Below are 21,940 nucleotides of genomic sequence, written 5' to 3'. Positions count from 1 at the left end.
TGGCTGGATGAAGCCCATCCATGGAGCTCACACCCAGGTGAAGAGACCTATGCCTAGAAATTGCCCTACTGGGGTGCAGTGGCTCATGCCTGTAATCCCAGCACTTGGGAGGCTGAGGCAGGCGGATCATCTCAGGTCAGGAGTTTGACACCAGCCTGGCCAGCATGGTGAAACTCCATCTCTACTAAAAATATAAAAATTAGCTGGGTGTGGGGGTGGGCACCTGTAGTCCCAGTTACTTGGGAGGCTGAGGCGAGAGAATCGCTTGAACCCAGGAGGAAGGCTGCAGTGAGCAGAGATCACGCCACTGCACTCCAGCCTGGTCGACAAATTGGGACTGACTCAAAAAAACAAAAAACAAAAAAAAACCTGCCCTATTGGACACTGTATTACTTAGTGCCCCAGAAGGAAAGTTTCATAAAAATTTTCTTTAAAGATAAGATTTTCCAGGAAAAGCTGAATTCCTCTTAGATATGGATAAGATTTTGTTTCTTTGACAAACTCTCTCTGGCCGAACCTTCAACTGAATTCTATCAACCACAAGGACTCTTAAGATCTTACTATCTGTTTTGGCCTCTGGTTTTGTCTTCCTATATGAACTTTCATTTTCTTTGGTCCTGACATATTTCTTCTCTGTGTGTTTTTGTTCATTTTAAGCCTTCTCAAATGCTTCACTGAACAAATAAATAAGGCAAGCCTCTCTCAGTTTTCAGTTTTTGATCTAAACACTGGAACCCAGACAGAATGATTATGCTTTTTATTTTTAACCTAATCAAAAGGCAACTGTTAACTACTCCCTATTATTGAGCTCCTGCTACTTCTTTTCATTGAATAATCAAATATCCACATTTTTCTAGCTACAATTAAGGCTTCTGGCCTTTAATTAAAGGTAGAGTTTCACCATTGAGTTTATACTTTGGTCAATTAAAATAGCCACATGTTGACTGTGAAAAGGTAGCTCCAACAAGTCAAAGAACAAGAGTATGTGCATATGTACACAGAGGTGTGGGCTCTTAATCTGGGGCCATGGGGATCTGGGGTTCATCCTGTGAACCTGGATGGGAAAAAGGAGTTTTTTCATGAACTTCTGATATTTAGCATTTCCTTCTATTATGAAGTTAGTAGAAATCACAGAGGTATTAACATCCCCCTTGAATTTCGCACCAACAGAAATCACATGGATTTTTTTTCCCCATCACATCACACTCGCTGCAGATTAATTCAGGGTATGGTTAAAACTCACTGCCATTTTTTTCTTTTTTTTTTTTTTTTGAGACGGAGTTTCACTCTTGTTGCCCAGGCTGGAGTGCAGTGGCGCAATCTCAGCTCACTGCAACCTCCACCTCCCAGGTTCAAGCGATTCTCCTGCCTCAGACTCCCAAGTAGCTGGGATTACAGGCACAGCTACTGGCTAATTTTGTATTTTTAGTAGAGACGGGGTTTTACCATGTTGGTCAGGTTGGTCTTGAACTCCTGACCTCAAGTGATCCCCCGCCTCAGCCTCCCTAAGTGCTGGGATTACAGGTATGAGCCACCATTCCTGGCCTTAAACTCACTGCCATTTTGAAACTATGACAGTTATTAGCTCTACTATTAGATTGTGTTATATAATAGACCAACACATGAATATTACTATATCCAATAATTTAAAAAATATTTTGATAACCCTATTTCAATAGAATTGGTTTCCTCAAAAATTCTAGGAACATTATTTTGTGTATTTAGAAACATTATTCTGAGATGGGATCCAGCGGCTTCAGAAACTTGATGAAAGAATCCGAGGCACAAAATGGGTTAAGACGCCAAGACTTGGAATGAAGGACTGACAGCAGCCAGTGTAGCTCCTCTGCCGGGTCGCCACGTAGAAAATGCTGGCAGGGGTGGAAGGGCAATCACACACCTAATCAGAAACAACTTTTTAAGTAATATTCCCAGTTCCCTAATTAGTCATATAAGGTAAATTAGTTCCAACCACTTTTAATCAGCCTCAGCAGAAGGGCGGCATTGGCACTGATTGCCTGGATGATTTCACCGGGCTCATAATGGATGTGAAGGAGTGCAGGAGCCAGGGGGCTTGGCTGATTGCTCCCAGGTTACTGCTCAGCATTCGGCCCACACACGACCTGCTGGAAAATCTGAGCACAGACAGCCCTGGCCCATTCCAGAGGCTGGTGATATTTCAACTATGGCATCACTTTCTTGCACACATAGAACTCCCTTTTTATGTTTCTCTGTGTTAAACTGTAGGGTAAATTGTCTTTAAATCCTGGCATTTCTTGGAGCCTGGTGTAGATACGTAAACATAACAACTCAAGGCTAATGATACAGCTGCGGAAATAAACGTGATTTAACTGAGCCTCTTTAAAAACAAAACCAAACAAAACAAACAGATCCTACTTTAATATGAACAAAAGGGTTTCCGTTCAATGGAAATGTTCTGAGTATCTATGACATGGTAGGCGGTGCAGGAACTTATTGCTTACATGAAAGGGATGGAAGCTGTTGGCTACAAATAAGAGATAGCATGGAAGAAAAGTGCTGGTCAGTCCCTGTCCCCGAGAGATGTTCCCCAGAGAACTGCTAAGAGAACTGGCCAGTGTGCTCTCAGTGCAAATGGCGCTGAGGCAGATTCCAAACTCAGGCAACCCACTTGGACTTCAAGCCTAAAGAAATACTTACCTGACTGTACAACAGCACGTCTGAGGATGCTCACAGCAGCACTGTTCAAATCAACTCCCACCTGAAGTTATTGCAAGATTAACCAATTATGAAATGCCCATCCATGGAACGCAATGCAGTTTTTAAAAGCCTCACATGTATGTACAAACATAAGATTTTCTAGACAGATGAAAGGAGAAAAAGTAAATCACACAACAACGTTCACAGTATGATCACGTTTGTATTTAAGAAAAGCGTGCTGGCCAGGGCGTGGTGGCTCACACCTGTAATCCCAGCACTTTGGGAGGCCAAAATGGGTGGATTACCTGAGGTCAGGAGTTCAAGACCAGCCTGGCCAAAATAACAAAACTCTGTCTCTACTAAAAATACAAAAATCAGCCGGTGTGTTGGCACACACACCTGTAGTCCCAGCTATATCAAGGAGACTATATCAAGGAAAGGGGAGGGGAGGGGAAGGGCGGGGAAAGGGCAAGCATGCTTACATTCATGCACACTTTGACCATGGTGACCCCGAGGGAAGCACTTAGGGGGCAGTTAAAGTTTATTTTAAATATAGATTTTAAATTTACAAGGAGAATGTCTCTACGTATTACTTGTAGAATTTACAAATCTAATAAAGTAACAATAAAAAGATCCATATCTACCCTCATTAAATCCTACAGGAGACTAGAAGGACAACAACAAAAAACACAAAGAATTTCATGTTTCAATATATCTACACGTATCTATATTCCTTATTTCTACGTGAAGCACAGATTTCTGTCGGTCTCATTCACTAATACAGCACAAACATCTAGAACAGTGCCTGGTGCAAAGTAGACTCTCAATACAGATTTGTTAAATAAATGAAGTGACTATTTATTCATGTGTTTCAGAAATCTGTACTGGGTGCCTACCATGTGCTGGCTTCTTGCTAAAGATTACGGGAAACATACTGTGAATCATTTAACCAGCATTCGCTGAATACCTTCCACGTGCTTTGCACTGGGCACTAAATGAAAGTACACACCAATACAGACACACAGACACACACGCACACCCACTGCCCTTTAGGAACTTGGAACTAAGCTTGGGAGAAGGCGAACTAGCAGAGGTTGGAGCAATGAGATAAGGCCTTTTCCTGGCCAGAGCCTTAATCCTGGCTTTGGTTTTCAAAATTACGCCTCTGAGGCTTTGCTTATTATGGCCTGTCTTGTACCAGAATTATGTTCATGGGTTTGTGTCGGCCCAGCTGAAGGAAAATGAGTATCAACCTTCCTGGATTCTGAAACCACAGAAAGACAAAGGGCTTTATTCTTTGCCTGAAGCCCAGCACACCAAAGCATTCTTTGTTCAATGGCTTCATTTCCCAATTGTATACATTCATTACAGAATTAGAAACCTTCCAGTGGGGATCAGGCATGGTGGCTCATGTATGTAATCCCAGAACTTTGGGAGGCCAAGGCAGGTGCATCACCTGAGGTCAGGAGTTTGAGACCAGCCTGGCCAACATGGAGAAACCTCGTCTCTACTAAAACTACAAAAATTAGCTGAGCATGGTGGTGCATGCCTGTAATCCCAGCTACTTGGGAGGCTGAGGCAGGAGAATTGCTTGAACCCGGGAGGCGAAGGTTGCAGTGAGCTGAGATCGCACCACTGCACTCCAGCCTGGGCAACAGAACAAGACTCTGTCTGGAAAAAAAAAAAAAAAGAAAACAAACTCCTAGTGAGGAAGGAGGCTTGATGGTCATTTGGCCATGGCTACTGTTAATCAGGACCTTTGGTCTAGGCCTTGACATGTAATTTAAGGTGACAGCTACCAAACTACATGAATTAGAAGTTTTCACGTCTCACTGGGGTGTTTTCCTGACAGAAAAGCCCAACTCCTTTCATCAGTAATTCTACTTTACTTGCCCATAGCATCTCCCATTCTTAGACACACTCTACTGATTTGCTGCTTCTCCTCTCCAGCCTTTTGCAGCCATATCTGCACAAGTGCAGCCCTTCTTTACCTTGAAGTTCAGACTTTTCTACCTAAGTGGATTATTCTGCTTTATCTATAGCAAATATCACTTTTGTGCACGCTCCCTCTCCTCCATTTGTTGGAATCATTTCTAACTTCAATTCCATTTTCATACTGAGTCTCTTTGGTCCCAATAGAAATGGTCCCCAAAGTTCAAATATCAGATGTCTGGGACCTTTTTAACTTTTGAAAATGCAGTTACTGGGCAATGGACGTGCGAAAGTTAACTTGGGGAATGACATTAAATCAGAAAAGCCTTCTGCTTTTAGAGATAAAAGGCTTCTTCATCTATAAATCTCAAAGTATCAACTTTGCAGATCCATAAGCTCTTATCCCAAATCCCCTAGGCCAGATCTCATTTGAAATTCCAAGTTTTTCTAACTTTAGAATGGTAAGACAGGGCATAGAACACATATTAAACAACACTTCAAGCTGGGACTCAGGCAGTGCCCTATCATGAAATCCAGTAATATTTTGTTAGCAAAACATATGAATATGCTCACTAAATATTGGGATCAATAAAGACCACAAACAGCCCTTTGTCACTTGGAAGGCAGTTTTGCCACCAGCTTAGTTTCAAACTTAAGAAAAATCTCTTAGTTTTCAGAGCTTTCTGAACTTTTGAGATGGCAGGTAAGGGGTTAGGCACAAATGCAAGACCCAAACGAAAGAAGCCATCGTAGCTCTCCTAAGTGTTCTGCATAAAGACCCTTTTAAAGTATATATGTGTGGCTGTCTTCCCAAACATCAAAGGGCTATTTTGAAAGTCCTGTAAGAAGAGGTCATCCTGCATTATTCAAAGTGTTGTGTAAAAAGCAAAGCAAAACCTACAAACTTAAAGCATTTCCCTTTAAATGCTGAGCATGTGTAAGTCTAAAGGAATAATGGTTCTCCTGATATACACCATTATCTTTATCAGTCAGAAGGAATGTTCACAAACCACTTGCATACACACAAGATTACATTTAGTACTTTAAAAAGTGGCCGCGACCGGGCGTGGTGGCTCATGCCTGATAAGTCCAACACTTTGGGAGGGCGAGGCGAGCAGATCACTTCCAACCAGGAGTTCAAGACCAGCCTAGCCAACATGGTGAAACCCCGTCTCTACTAAAAATACAAAAATTAGCCAGGCGTGGTGGTGCACACCTGTAACTCCTGCTGCTCAAGAGGCTGAGGCATGAGAACTGCTTGAACCCGGGAGGTAGAGGTTGCAGTGAGCCAAGATCATGACACTGTACCCAGCCTGGGCGACAAAGTGAGGCTGTGCCTCAAAAAATAATAAAAATAAATAAAAATACATAAATAAATAATAAAATAAAAAGTGTCTGTCTCAGCCACCCATGTGAACAACCTGTGGTTGTTTGGCATCACCGCGATTCCTGACTCTCAATTTACATGCTATCGGTAAACAATCGTTTCGTTATACTTATTCACACCTAAGTACTTAATAGTAAAAAATATGACACACCATTAACATGGTGAGAAAACAATGTGCCCAGGGAAACTAAGCAGCAAAGTGGCATCACGGGAATACGTGCCTCAGTTGTTCAGCAGCAGCAGCAACAGATGACAGCAGGCTTCTAGTCTCCACCCACAACGCTGTGTTTTGACTAAAAGGCTCCTGTGCACTGTATTTTATTTTTTCAGGTGAGAAGAAACATCAGAAGCAGGTGAGGGACCAGAAAGTGAGTCCGCCAGGGATGAGGAGGCATTCTGCAGGATGGCTTTTTAAAAATGTTCCCTTCAAGCTGGGTTCAGTGACTTAACGCCTATAATCCCAGTACTCTAGGAGGCCGAGGGGGGCAATTATTTGAGGTCAGGAGTTCGACCAGCCTGGCCAAAATGATGAAACCCCATCTCTACTAAAATTACAATAATTAACCAGGTGTGGTGGCAGGTGCCTGTAATCCCAGCTACTCAGGAGACTTAGGCGGAAGAATCACTTGAACCCGGGAGGGAGAGGTTGCAGTGAGCCGAGATCATGCCACTGCACTCCAGCCTGGGTGACAGAGTGAGACTCTGTCACAAAAAAAAAAAAAAAGTTCCCTCCAGCGTCATCTGCCTTATTAACAAGGGCTTTTGTCTTAGAAGTCTCTTTTATTAACTGACACAATTTCTTGATCTGTTATGAATGCATGCTGCTCTAGTCCTTCAACAGCTCACCACACATTGATACGGTTTAAATATTTGTGTCCTCCAAAACTCATGTTGAAATGTAAACCCCCGTGTGGCAATTCTGAGAGGTGGGGCTTTTAAGAGGTGGCTGGATCATGAGGGCCATGCCCTCATGAATGGATTAATCCATTCATGGATTAATGAACGAATGAGTTAGTGGATTAATGGGTTATCATGAGAGTGGGACAAGGCGCTTTTTTTGTGTTTGTTTGTTTTTTTTTTTGAGACAGGGTCTTGCTCTGTCACCCAGGCTGGAGTGCAGTGGCATGATCACGGCTCACTGAAGCTTGGACTCCCAGGTTCAAGCAATCCTCTCGCCTCAGCCTCCCAAGTAGCTGGGACTACAGGTGTGCACCACCATGCCTGGCTAATTTTCTATTTTTTGTATAGTCGGGGTTTCACTATGTTGTCCAGGCTAGTCTCGAACTCCTGAGCTCAAGCAATCCACTTGCCTTGGCCTCCCAAAGTGCTGGGATTATAGATGTGGGCCACTGCACCTGGCCTGGTGGCTTTTTAAGAAGAGCAGAGACCCGAGTTAGCACACTCAGCCCCCTCCCTATGTGATGTTCTATACCACTTTGAGAGTCTGCAGAGAGAGTCCCCACCAGCAAGGCCCTCAGCTGATGCAGCCCCTTGACCTTGGACTTCTCAGCCTCCATAACTGAAAGAAATAAATTCCATTTCTTATAAACAACCCAGTTCCAGATATTCCATTATAAGCTACAGAAAACAGACTAAGACACACATTTTCACCATGTCATCTATGGGTACTTTTCCTGCAGCATTGCCATCATTCTCATCATCACTATTACAGGTTAAGTATCTCTTATGCAACATGCTTGGGACCAAAGGTGCAGAGTTTCCCACTGTGGTGTCATGTCAGTGCTCAAAAAGTTTCACCTTTTGAAGCATATTGGATTTTCAGATTAGGGATGCTCAATCTATCAGTGCTTCTTGAACCTCACTGTCCATACAACTCATCTGGGAATCTTGTTAAAATTCTGATTCAGATCCACTAGGTCTGGGTAGGGCAGAGATTCTACATCTCTAACAGCTCCATCTGCTGCTCTGGGCACCACCTTCTGTCTGACCAGCCAGGCTGCAAAATGAAGCGCATAAGGTTTGGAAACAGATGAACAAGAGTTCCCGGTTTACAAGCTGAGTGGCCTTGGAAAAAGCAATTCACTGCTCTGAGCCAGTTTCCCCATCAATTAAAATGGAAATAGCAATGACACCTCCTTTGCAAGACTGTAATGAGTAGATAAGATAGTAACACAGTTCCTGGCAGATAACAGACCCTGAATTCCAGTCCCTGCCATCTGCAGTAGGCTGAACAATGTCCCTCCAGAGATGTTCGACATCCTAACTCCTGGAACTTACAAATATGCTACCTTACATGGCAAAAGGGGAATCTGCAGATGGGATTATGTTAAGGATCTTGAGATGGAAACATTATCCTGGGTTATCTGGACGGACCTAATATAAAGACCAGGGTCTTTATACGAGGAAAGCAGGAGAATCAGAGTAACAGAATATGAGAGGGTGGAGCAGAGGTCAGAGGAGAAAAGGTGCAATGCTGCTGGCTTTGAAGACAGAAGAAGGAGCATGAGCCAAGAAACGCAGTTGGCCTCTAGAAGCTGGAACCCCTAGAAGGAACACACCGCTGCAGGTTCTTGTTGGACTTCTGACCTCTGGGATGGTGAGAGAACTGTTTGATTCCACTAAGTTGGTGGTAATTTGGGATAGCAGGAACAGGAAACTAACATACCATCCTCTGGAATAATACTGATATGGTTTTGCTGTGGTCTCACTCAAATCTCATCTTTAATTGTAGCTCCCACAATTCCCACATGTTGTGGAAGGGACCTGGTGGGAGGTAACTGAATCAGGGGCGGGTCTTTCTCATGTTGTTGTCGTGATTGTGAATAAGTCTCATGAGATCTGATGGTTTTGTAAAGGGGAGTTTCCCTGCACAAGTTCTCTTCTCTCTTGTCTGCTGCCATATAAGATGTGCCTTTCAGCCAGGCATGGTGGCTCACGCCTGTAATCACAGCACTTTGGGAGGCCAAGGCAGGTGGATCACAAGGTCAGGAGATCAAGACCATCCTGGCCAACATGGTGAAATCCCGTTTCTACCAAAAATACAAAAATTAGCCAGGTGAGGTGGTGTGTGCCTGTAGTCCCAGCTACTCAGGAGGCTGAGGCAGCAGAATCGCTTGAACCCAGGAGGCAGAGGTTGCAGTGAGCCGAGATCATGCCACTGCACTTCAGCCTGGGCAACAGAGTGAGACTCCATCTCAAAAAAAAAAAAAAAAAGATGTGCCTTTAGCCTTCTGCCATGATTGTGAGGCTTCCCCAGCCACGTGGAACTGTGAGGCAATTATTCCTTTTGTTTACAGATTACTCAGTCTCAAATTTGTCTTTATCAGCAGCATGAAAACAGACTAATACAAATACTATAGCAGGCTTGCCTCCCTTTACAGAACAGAGGAGTTCCCAGGGCTACATCATCAACTGAAACTAAGTCACAGAATAGTTGCCCAAGTGCAGGTCAATACATGAAGAACTCTTCAAGGAGACTTTATATCAAGGGAAGAATTCATCCTATATTAACTGTTTTTGTGTGGTTATGCCAATTTTTAATAAACAGGGATGGACGTGTTAGTAACAAACTGTTCTAAAGGCTCAAAGGAATCTCTTGCACCCTAAAGGTATCATCACGTTCTGATTTGTCAGCTTCACACGTAATTGCTGAAATCTAACAAGGCTCCTGGGGACAAAACCAGTGGGTCGACACCTCAGCATCAGTAGGACTGACAAGAGTAACCCTAAATTAAGAGTGAGGGATGAAAATCGATGGGTCTCAGTATTTGTGTACAAATGTTCACTTGCTACTTACAATGTGGCTTACCCCATAGAGGAGCTTTATAATAGAAGAAAATACCAAGATAACCCAAAAGATGCCTGCAAAACAAAAATGTATTTCAAAACTAAATGGACTTTGTGTGGAACAAAGCAGCATGTATCTCTTAAGGATCTTCCTATGGGCTTGGCACCAAGGACTCCTCTTCTCATCACATTTTTGTGCTTCTCTGCCAAGACTCTAGTTCCACAGAAAGGCCTGGTCTCTTGTCTCCAGTATTACATCTATAGCATCTAGCACTGTAACTGGCACTTAGTTTGCACACACACATTTTTGTGGACGATAAGTACTATAATGGGTATTTATAAGAAAAAGCGCATTATTACTTTCATTTAAAAAAACATGAAAAGTTATTTTTCTCTATTTCTTTTTTTTCTTTTTTTGTTTTTTTTTTTGAGATGAAGTCTTGCTCTGTCACTCAGGCTAAAATGCAGTGGTATAGTCTTGGCTTACTGGATTCTCCACCTCCTGGGTTCAAGCGATTCTCCTCCCTCAATCTCCCAAGTAGCTGAGATTACAGGCCCACGCCACCATGCTGAGCTAATTTTCGTATTTTTAGTAGGGACAGGGTTTCACCATGTTGGCCAGAATCGTCTCGAACTCCTGACCTCAAGTGATCTGCCCACCTTGGACTCCCAAAGTGCTGGGATTACAGGTGTGAGCCACCATGCCTGGTCTTTCTCCATTTTCAACTTAAATCTACTTGGCCCAAGACATTTTCTTTTCTTTTTTTTTTGAGATGGAGTCTCGCTCTGCTGCCCAGGCTGGAGTGCTATGGTGCAATCTTGCTCATTGCAACCTCCACCTCCTGGGTTCAAGTGATTCTCCTGCCTCAGCCCCCAGAGTAGCTGGGATCACAGGTGTACACCACCATGCCCGGCTAATTTTTGTATTTTAGTAGAGATGGGGTTTCACCATGTTGGCCAGGCTGGTCTCGAATTCCTGACCTCAGGTGATCCGCCTACCTTGGCCTCCCAAAGTGCTGGGATTGCAGGTATCAGCCACCGTGCCTGGCCAGGGCCAAGATACTATTTATGGTAGAACTAAAAGTACGCTTTCTGATTTTATTTGCCTATTAATATATGCATTTGATAATGAAGAATGTGCTAAGTAGTCAAAGCAAATAATTACTTTCTAGTGTCTAACCCTGCCTATGAGCTAAATGAGAGGGAACGCACTTATTGCATATTAAAAAATGGTAACTAGTTTTAAAATGCTCTGTTTAATCTCAAACCACAATATTCAAAACAGTTACAGTCCTTTCACTGGTTCAATTAAAACCCCAGAAAACAGTCCAAGTCTTCAGAACAAATTATAAATTCTGCTTGAGTTGCACTGCATGTAAAATTGACGTTCAAAAGCTTGCCAAGTCACATTCATGAAGTCTTGACCAACTGGCAGGGCTGATCATAAAAATCGTATCTTTTAATTTATAATGTTTAATGTATATTCAGTATATCTTATTTAAAAAGCAACATACTTGGCATGAAAAGCTTTTATTTTAAATCTGATTTTGAAATATGACTGAATACATCAACAGAATTCAGAACAAGTTGGTAAACATCTACGAGAACATGTTATATAATTTCAGTGAGCCCTATAACATTCTGTTTTTAAAGAGAAGAAACCACTGAACAGAAAAATTTGAAATCTTCTTTTCTTCTTCTTTTTTGTTAGAGACAGGAGCTCTCTCTGTTGTCTGGAGGCTGGAGTGCAGTGGTACGATCATGGCTCACTGTAGCCTCAAACTCCTGGACTCAAGTGATCCTCCCACTTTAGCCTCCTCAGTAGGTGGGACTACAGGCATGCACCACCACGCCTGGCTAATTTTTTTTTTTTTTTTTTTTGAGACTGAGCTTCGTGCTCTATCACCCAGGCTGGAGTGCAGCGGCGTGATCTCAGCTCACTGCAATCTCTGCCTCCCAACTTCAAGTGATTCTCGTGCCTTAGCCTCCCAAGTAGCTGGGGTTACAGGCACCTGCCACCACACCCGGCTAATTTTTATATTTTTTAGTAGAGACAGGGTTTCACCATGTTGGCCAGGCTGGTCTTGAATTCCTGACCTCAAGTGATCCACCTGTCTCGGCCTCCCAAAGTGCATAAGCCACCGCGCCCGGCCATTCTCATGTTTTCATTATGGATTTTGTTCTAGATAAGTGGGCTGCCAGAAAAAAGAGCCACCATGGGGAGGAACTGATACACTCAGGCTTACTACAGGGTACCTCGGCTTCTAAAGGAGTTACACATCATCACAGGACTCAGAGCCTTGGTTTACAAGGTACAGCTAGCCCCAGACAGACACCCACAGCCACTGCTGTGTTTTCTACAATGCTCTAAGGTCCCCTGCCTCCCTGAGGGACTGGGGCACTCTCCGTTTGCTTATACCTGCTTGCTGGGCTTTATCCTTGCCTGGGAGAAAAGGACATCAGAGTAGGCAAAATAAACAGGAAGAGAGTTCTAGAAGGTGTCTGTCATTGTTGAATTGCCAACATCTCACTTTTCTGGGGGGAGACTGTCCTGTAGTTAGGGTACGTGGTTGCAGTGGAGCTGACCCCACATTCTGGTGGAAGGGGGCCATGTGAGCCAGAAGGGTATGAGCCTGGGACTTTGTTTTTTGTTTGTTTGTGTTTTGCTTTTTTGAGATGGAGTCTCACTCCTTCACCCAGGCTGGAGTGCAGCGGCACAATCTCGGCTCACTGCAACCTCTGCCTCCTGGGTTCAAGCAAGTATCATGCCTCAGCCTCCTGAGTAACTAGGACTACAGACATGCACCACCACATCTGGCGAATTTTTGTATTTTTAGTAGAGATGGGGTTTCACCATGATGACCAGGCTAGTCTCAAACTCCTGAGCTCAAGTGATCCACCCGCCTCAGCCTCCCAAAGTGCTGTGATTACAGGCATGAGCCACTGCACCCGGCCAGCCTGGGACTTTGGACCATCCAGAATAAGGTACTTTCTTTCTGTTGTGGTTTCTGTCAAAAGGATACAAATGTAGAGCTCCCAGGAGCCACTATCTAGAGAGAGCCTGAACGTAAATGAGTCAACCCAGAGAAAGGCAGATCAGGGTGATGGAGAGACCAAGTCCTGATAACCAAGCTGACCCCCTAGATCCAGCTGTACCTGCAACCCCGGTCTGCTCCTGGACTTTGCAGTCCCATTAGGCAACACATACCTTTAAAAAAAAAAAAAAAAAAGGGAATCCTGTTTTAAGTTGGATTTCTGTCACTTGCAACAAAAAAGCACCAACAAATAAGGGAGAAATAAAAGTGTAAGAGGAAAGGAAATGAGGAGAGAAGATTATATTTATGGATATAGTGTCTGGAAGCAGTTCAAGTTTGTCCCTGGAAATGCAGAAAGGTGATGTGTGGGAATCTGTTCCATTTTTCATATTAAGCTCAAATCATCAGAACTGTAGCTGTGCCTAATTACTGTGATTAATCTCGCCAAACTCTAAATATAACATGAGTGTGCACTTTCTGATGTTCAATGATACTGCAACAATCATGAAGCAAAAGAATGGTCCGTGACTGAGCAAAGATGCCTTTGAAGCAAAATCTTTTTTTTTCCTGCCCAAATGCAGTCGTGACTGGCTGAAGGAGAAAAGGTCACAAGCGACGACCCGAGTCTTACCTGGCATGGCGTGGATGAGGTCACCGCACAGAACGAAGAATTTGGGTTTGGGGTTCAGCTTGTTGATGGCCTGGACGGCTTGCTCAGTTAGATGGATCTCCTGTTCCCATTCGTCACCGCCATTGTCACAGTCCCCGGTGGACCAGGCCTTCATCAGCCCAAACTGTGGGTCTGCGCCCAGGATGAAGTAGAATGGGCCTTTCCATTCGCTTTCCTTTTCTTAAAAAGAGAGAGAGAGAGAGAAAGAAAGAGAAATGTTGTAAAATCTGTCATAAAAGCAACCAGGTTACCATGCAAAGTGGATACACTATTTTTCTTAAATTAAGTAGGTCATTTTAATAAGCTGCGGTTCAAACATACCATTTTCCTGTCATAGTCGAGAGGATTTTGATTTATACTAATTATGCCTGGGACCTGGTGATACCCAAAGGCCAGGACTGTCCACGTGGGCTTCTGCAGCCACACCACCAAGCTGTTTGCTGACAAGCTAGACAGCCAAAAGGAAGCACGGGGCCACAAGAGAACCCAATGCAGAGGATATTCGTGCTCAATAATCGTCTTTAAATTAGAACAAAACTCCCCAAATTGAATGCTGCCAGAAGTATTATATTTCAATTACTAGGTGAAGTGCTTACACATCTTTTCTGTGAGGCTTCGTGGCACCATTTCCACCGTTTCGGGGGATGTGACAGAATTTTAATTATAAAACTTGGCGCTTGGAAGCTCTGGCTATCTGGTGGGAGATGTGGTGCCAGAAATGAAATCTTGGAATGAGTAAGTCAATGTGGGAGAAAAAAAAAAAAAGAAAAAAGAAAAATCAATGCTAACATTTCAAAGGCAGTAGGATGTGGGCATCAGTGAGGTGTGAGGCTGGGGGTGGGGACTCTTTTATGTTCTTGGAAAGGGATCTAGGCCACCTGAAATCATTCTGCTTGCTCTTCCGATTGGCTCTCCTGGGCCAAAGCTTTGTGGGTCTTAGGGTTTCTACTCTTATCTGCCAGAACTGCCGCCGGTGCCTGCTTGGGCAGAGCTGGAATGGCCATTAATGGGCACAGAAGTGCTGTGGGTTTCACTTTTTAAAAAATTATTTGGCCACAGAACCTTTTCTGTAATCAAAATCGTACATGGCAGACCAATGTTGAAAAAACATTCCAAGCAAAGCCGCTGGCTCTTACAGAACAGCATCTGGAACTTCCAGTGCCAGAGCCAGATCTGGTGCTGGACACAGCACAGTCTGAGGACCCCCGATCTACAGCCCCCTCATTTATCCTCTGAGGAAACTGAGGCCCCGAGAGGCAACAGAACTTGCTGAATGGCCTGCTAGCGCTTAGTGGTGGGACAGAGCTGCCCCATCATCTTGAGGCTGGTTTTTTTTTTTTCTTTTTCATAATTTAATGTATGGCCAGGTAGTGGTTCACGCCTGTAATCCCAACACTTTGGGAGGCCAACACGGACGGATCACCTGAGGTCAAGGGTCCGAGACCAGCCTGGGCAACACGGTGAAACCCCATCTCTACCAAAAATACAAAAATTAGCCAGGCATGGTGGTGGGCGCCTGTAATCCCAGCTACTCGGGAGGCTGAGGCAAGAGAACCGCTTGAACTCGGAAGGCGGAGGTTGCAGTGAGCCCAGATTGCGTCACTGCACTCCAGCCTGGGTGACAGAATGAGACTCTATCTCAATAATAATAATAATTTAATGGACAATGCATGTTAACTGAATAAATGGCATTTCCTTTGGAAGTCATGATGATGCCGTAATTTCCAAAAAGCTCCTTGGAATCAGTTCACGTCCATTTGTTTGATTCATTTGTCTATTGGGTATCATACCGGGAGCCTTTGCTTTGCCAGGCCCTGTGAGAGGTGCTGGCAATATGAGGGTGACTAAGACAGATGAGTCCCTGCTGTCCTCGCACTCAGTGCTCGTGGGGGGAGATGAGCAAGTAAACAAGCAGGGAATAGAATCAGAGAGTATTGATGACTATGCAGATTAAGAATGAGGCAATGGCTAGTTTAAATTAGACAAACAGGGACAGTCACCACGCCTGTGATCCCAGGAGTTTGGGAGGCCGAGGTGGGCAGATCACTTGAGGTCATGAATACGAGACCAGCCTGGCCAACATGGTGAAATGCCATTTCTACTAAAAATACAAAAAATTAGCCGGATGCGGTGGTGCATCCCTATAGTCTCAGCTACTTGGGAGGCTGAGGTGAGAGGAATGCTTTAACCTGGGAGGCAGAGATTGCAGTAAGCCAAAATCATGCCACTGCACTCCAGCCTGGGTGATGGAGATTCTGTCTCAAAACTAAATAAAATAAATAAATAAATAAATAAGACAGGAAAGGTCTCTCTGAAGTGGTGACGTTTAAGCTGAGATCTAAATGGCAAGTAAGGGCCAGTGATAACCTTTTTAAATTCCATGGCCACTTTCCCACCCATCACACTGAGCTTACTATCACCTTAGAGTGGACTCTGGTTTCAAGCCTCCTTTCCCTTCTTAATTCCTTTCTCAGAGTTAAAGAAAAAAAAGTGAACAAACAAAAATACCCCTGCACACTTTACAGAACAAATTGTAGATGCAAATAAACCCACCAGTCCTCGACTTACAGCACAGTGTTCAATCACAATGGGCAAGAACTCAATCTGAACAAAGGCTGCATGAAACCCTGGTGTGTGCATCTCATGGAGAAAGACAGCAATATGGCACATCCAGCAAGGACTGAGGGAGTCAACTGTCATTCACTGAGCATTGACTGCGTTGGCAGAAAGACTCTAAGATGCTCCCCAAATCCCTGCCTCCTGATATTCACATCCATGTGCAACACCCTCCCTTTGAGCGTGGGCTGCAACTTGCTTCTAATAAACAGAATACAATGATGGGAGTCCCTTCCAAGAGTAGGCTAAAAGAAGACCATGACTTTCATCTCTTTCTGTTTCTCAGAGCCCTTGCTCTGGAGATTAAAAACTACCACGTTGTGAATATCCCTACAGAGAGGCCAATGTGCTGAGGAACCGAGGGAAACCTCTGGCCAACAGCCCATGAGAAACCAATCCTGCCAATAACCATGTGAGTCAGCTTGGAAGAGGACACTCCTCTGTTGAGCTTTCCGATGAGACCACAGCCCTAACAGATACCTTGACTGAAGCCTTATGAGACTCTGTGGCAGATGAACTCAACTAAGCTGTACCCAGATTCCTCACAAAATCCTGTGACATGATACATATTTGCTTTTTAAGCCGTGAAGCTTCAGGGTAATTTGTTACACAGTAATAGATCTCTACAAATGAGGCATTAGGGATAAATGATCAAGAAGTAGACAACAAGATTTCCTGAAGATCTGATTATTGTGTCATGAAAAAAAAAACTGAGATTCTGCTTTGTGTCTTTGTTATTAATCATTTATTTTACTTGCATAATAACCTCTTTACACCAATGAATGCTTCTAGCTGTGTTTCTACTTTTGAGGCTGTTTGCAGAGCCATTTAAGCTGGATGAATTAATCAGAACCAGATAAGGGAGGTGATCACAGGCACCCCAAGGTAGCAGCATAAATCAACCTTCTACAACAGAGTTTATAAACAGCTCCCTATAGCAAACATTTTAACAATTCGTTTCCTATGACAAATAGTCAGAATTTCAAAAAGTCAATAGTCCTTGGAGCTATTAAAATAAATCTTTCATTATTACTTGTTTACTTACTAAAAACTTAGAATCTCAATTTTATGATGACAAGGTACAAAATAAATAGATTTGACCTAAAATAAATGACAGCTCACATATCAGTATTCAATCTACCTTACTTATCTAATGAGGTAATTTGTTTGCTCAGGAATCTTCATTCTCCAAAGGAACTGGATGCTCTTAAGGTTCCTGCTACAGAAGCTGGTGGTCTTTGGTCTCATCAAATTTTTTTTTTTATCAAGACTGATATTTGGAGCTTACAATGCTTAATTCTAGGAGAAGGAATCTCTTTTAAATGTATACCTCTCCATCCCTTAAAAGGGCAGCTTTTAACATTATGAAAGTGAACTGTGTTTTTTTTAATTTATTTTTACAGATGGGGTCTGGCTTTGTCACCGAAGCTAGTGTACAGTGGCACAATCGTGGCTCCCTGCAGCCTTGATCTCCCATGCTCAAGCGATCCTCCTGCCTCAGCCTCCCAAAATGCTGGGATTACAGGCATGAGCCACCACACCCAGACAAAAGTGTATTTTTTTTTTTTTTGACACAAAGTTTCCCTCTGTCACCCAGGCTGGAGTGCAATGCTGCAATCTCTGCTTACTGCAACCTCTGCCTCCCAGGCTCAAGTGATTCTCGTGCCTCAGCCTCCCCAGTAGCTGCAATTACAGGCACGCATGACCACACCCGACTAATTTTTGTAGTTTTAGTAGAGATAGGGTTTCGCCATGTTGGCCAGGCTGGTCTCAAGCTCCTGGCCTCAAATGATCTGCCTGCCTCGGCCTTGGCCTCCCAAAGTACTGGGATTATAGGCATGAGCCACCACACTCAGATGAAAGTGACTTCTTAACAATATTTGCATTAAAATTATTTCACCAAAGCCCAGAGTTACCCCCAGGGTACAGTCCCCAGGCACAGTCCAGCTTTTCTGGAAACCCTCTGGAAGCACTCTTTTAGCAACTTGAGCCATAGAAGTATGGATAAACTGAGGTCCACTCCTAAAGCACTCTGAGTATGACAGTATTTGTCATTACTGGAAAAAAAAACCCAAAAGACACTCAGGGGTCCAGTTTTCTCCCCCTACCTTTCCTAGCTTAAATGTGAGACTACTCGGTCAAATGGTACATGCCTGACAATGCTAATTAAGGAGCAGAACTAGCCTGGCAACAAGGCTGATGAAGAGGGACAAGGTGAGGGTTACCTGACAGCAGAAAGCAGCAGGTTGCTCACGGCATAGAGATGGCAGGTCTGGGCCACAGCCTTATTCCTCCAGGTGTGACATCAGCATCTCCTGGGAGCACATTCACAATGCAGAATCTCTGGCCCCAGCCTAGATCCACTGGGTGAGGATCTGCATTTTATTGAACCCCTAGGTGACCTATGCGCACATCCAAATTTGGGAAGCACCAGTCTACGTACAACTCACCAAGGAACTCCAGTGGCCTGCAACTTATATGCGTTGTAGGAGAAACAGAAGCACAGTGACTTTCATTTCCTTAAACTAAAATAACACTTCAGAGGGGTTTTGTTCAGGTTGTTGTTGGTGGTACATTTTTTATTTTGTTTTGGTTTGGTTTTGCATACTTCTCTGGTCATTGTTATGTCTCTGCCTATGTACAGGTCATGGATTTGGCCCTAAATATTTCTCTGTATTATTCATTACTATCTAGTCATCATCCTTTATAGCCTTGCAAAACTAAGTGCCAAGATTCTTTGAAAAGTAAGAAGTTGGGCTGGGCACGGTGGCTCACACCTGTAATCCCAGCACTTTGGGAGGCCGAGGTGGATGAGTCATGAGGTCAAGAGATCAAGACCATCCTGGCCAACATGGTGAAACCTTGTCTCTATTAAAAATACAAAAATTAGCCAGGCATGGTGGCATGCGCCTGTAGTCCCATCTACTCAGGAGGCTAAGGCAGGAGAATCACTTGAACTGGGAGGCGGAGGTTGCAGTGAGCAGAGATCGTGCCACTGCACTCCAGCCTGGGTGACAGAGAGAGACTCCATCTCAAAAAGAAGAAGTTAATCAGGGAATTCATTACTAATTAGTAAGTTCTAATTTATTTTTACATGACTTCATGGAAAAAGCACCCATTAGCAAGTATGAGTATATAGCACACATGCATGTGTACACACATACGTGCACACACACACACATGCACACATACACACACGTTTTCCAGTGCACAACAAAGAAGTCTGTACTTTTCTTCCAAAATTGACTTAAAAAAATAACCCAGTCAGAGGCCCTAACTGATGACTATGATAAAAATCAAGGTCAAATTTTGAGACAAACTTAAATATGTGTGGAAGGAATAAAAGAAAAAAGTGTTAAGATCTCATTTCTGACCCAGATGATATCAAAACAAGACTATAAACTTTAGAAACAACTCACACAAAGCTCTGGATAATGCCTATAGGGTATTTAGTGTTAATACGTGGTAAAAACATGCATTTCATTTATTTAATTAAAACACCTGTATCTGTTATGAATAAGAATGTCCAGAATGAATATTTCTTTTTTTGTTTGTTTTTGAGATGGAGTCTCACTCTGGCACTCAGACTGCAGTGCGGTGGCATGGTCTCAGCTCAGTGCAACCTCCGCCTCTCGGTTCAAGTGATTCTCCCGCCTCAGCCTCCTGAGTAGCTGGGATTACAGGCGTGTGCCACCACACCTGGCTAATTTTTGTATTTTTAGTAGAGATGGGGTTTCACTATGTTGGCCAGGCTGGTTTTGAACTCCTGACCTCGTGATCTGCCCGCCTCAGCCTCCCAAAGTGCTGGGATTACAGGCGTGAGCCACCACACCCTGCCAGTGAATTTAACTTTTTCAACGTTAATTTTTTAACAGATTCATAGAGAAGGTAATTTAGCTGTCTACTGCTGTGTAACAAACTACCACAAATGTATCAGCTTCAAACAACCCACATTTATTATCTCATAGCCTCTGTGGGAGTCTGGCACGGTTTAGCTGGTCCTCTGCAAGGTCTCTCACAAGCTGCAACAGAAGTATTGGTCAATGCTGAGGTCTCATCTGAAGACTCACATGGGGTAGGATCTGTTTCCAAGCTCACTTACACAGTGGTTAGTAGGATTCAGCTCCTTGTAGGTTGTAGGACTGATAGCTTCAGTTCCTCACTGGCTGCTGGCTGGAGGCTGCCTTCAGTTCCTTGCCATATGGGCCTCTACAATATGGCAGCTTGCAACATGGAGACTTGCCTCATCGAACCACACAAGGCAGAGGGTCTGCTAGCAAATGGAAGCTACAATCTTACATAACATCATGATGGAAGTAACATCCCATTACTTTTGCTGTGTTCTGCTCATTACAATCAAGTTACTAGGGCAGCCCACCTTAAGGGCAGGGGATCACACAGAGCATGAACACCTGGAGGTGAGATCACTAGACTCAGCTGAGTCAGCCATGGGGCTTAGGCATGCCTCAAGTTCAAGGTCACACAATAAAGACCCACCAACTTCTACCCAAGAGCTATTCAGAACCTCAGTGCTGCTGGGCTGGGTGGCCTGGAGTGGAGAGAGCCAAGAAGAAGCTAGAACATGCTCTGGGCTGCCCCCAAGTTATCCACCTCAATACTGACATTTTCTCTCCAAAGTTTCCTTCAAATGGAACGTCTTGATAAATGGGCTGTACACAAAGACAATGATGGCAAGACCCAGAGCTTTTCCCTGGTCGGCCGTGATGTTCTGGGTCCCTGCCAACAGCACAGGGTTGATTTGAGGCACAAGCGGGGACCCCGACATCTGTCTCCTGTGAGACCTCAGTGGTGATCTCTTCCAGAGATTACAAACTCGACGTCTGTGGATGAGGTCTGCCTAGCAGATGTGCGCTGCTGGGCCGAAGCAGCGTTTATAAACTTCTGAATTTGTTGCCAACCTTTTTAATTCATGAGTTTCATACATATACCTGGCTGTCTGGATTCTCTTGGAAAATCTGGCCACATCACACCCAAATGAAGCGTGCTAGTGACTCTCTGGGTCTGTACGGTGGTTGTGCCTTTACATGGGGCTTGTGCTCTCAAATTTGCCCCAGTCCCCACCTGGCCCAATTTACCACCTGGCTGCTGATGGCATCTGCAATGACAAGCCGTTATCTATGGTAATCTTTCCATTTTGCTTAGAGGTGAGGAAGACGAGACCCAGCAAAGGAAAATACATTGACTGAGATCTACAAAGGCTGAGGGGCAAACCAGGCCCCCACCTTTGCATATTCTGCCACAGACATCACTCTCCCACATTTCAGGACAGGTGAAATTACTATAGAGAAGACATATCCAAGCCAGGAATGTCTAGGTCTAGCCAAACAACAAGCCAGGAAAAAAGAATTATAAGCTAATGAGTTACCACAATTTTTTTTTTAATGGGGTCTCACTCTGTCACCCAGGTTGGAGTGCAGTGGCATGACCTTGGTTCACTGCAACTTCCACTTCCCAGGCTCAAGCGATCCTCCCACGTCAGCCTCTCGAGTAGCTGGGACCACAGGTGCACGCCACCATGCCCGGTTAATTTTTTGTATTTTTGGTAGAGACGGGGTTTTGCCATGTTGCCCAGGCTGGTCTAGAACTCCTGAGCTCAAGCGATCAGCCCACCTTAGCCTTCCAAGGTGCTAAGATTACAGCCATGAGCCACCGCACCCAGCCTGAGTTGCCATAATTTTCTAAATCGAATTGTAAAATTAACTTTGAAACACTTATAAATGAAAAATTGACCTTAGAAATCAGATTCACCTGTTGTACAGAGAATAACAAAATCTGGCCACTTCCACATTTCAGCTAACTTTTAAAAGACTGTCACAGAAACCATATTTCAAAACTGAGGGATAAACACACAGT

At 44.0% G+C, this 21,940-nt stretch overlaps 1 protein-coding gene across 2 annotated transcripts in view; it reads right to left on the bottom strand.

Moving 5' to 3' along the window:
• The window catches only part of CPPED1 (calcineurin like phosphoesterase domain containing 1), a 125,847-nt gene that overhangs the window by 90,072 nt on the left and 13,835 nt on the right, over positions 1-21,940 (bottom strand). For both annotated transcript variants that reach the window (XM_032144790.2, XM_032144795.2), the window contains exon 2: positions 13,412-13,630. In XM_032144790.2, coding sequence (XP_032000681.1) covers positions 13,412-13,630 — 219 coding nt within the window. The remainder of the gene's footprint in view (positions 1-13,411; positions 13,631-21,940) is intronic.

Source organism: Hylobates moloch, unplaced genomic scaffold, assembly GCF_009828535.3.
Source record: "Hylobates moloch isolate HMO894 unplaced genomic scaffold, HMol_V3 SCAFFOLD_23, whole genome shotgun sequence".
Taxonomy (NCBI): domain Eukaryota; kingdom Metazoa; phylum Chordata; class Mammalia; order Primates; family Hylobatidae; genus Hylobates; species Hylobates moloch.
Note: the sequence above shows the minus strand (reverse complement) of the source record. Positions and strands in the feature narration are given on the sequence as shown.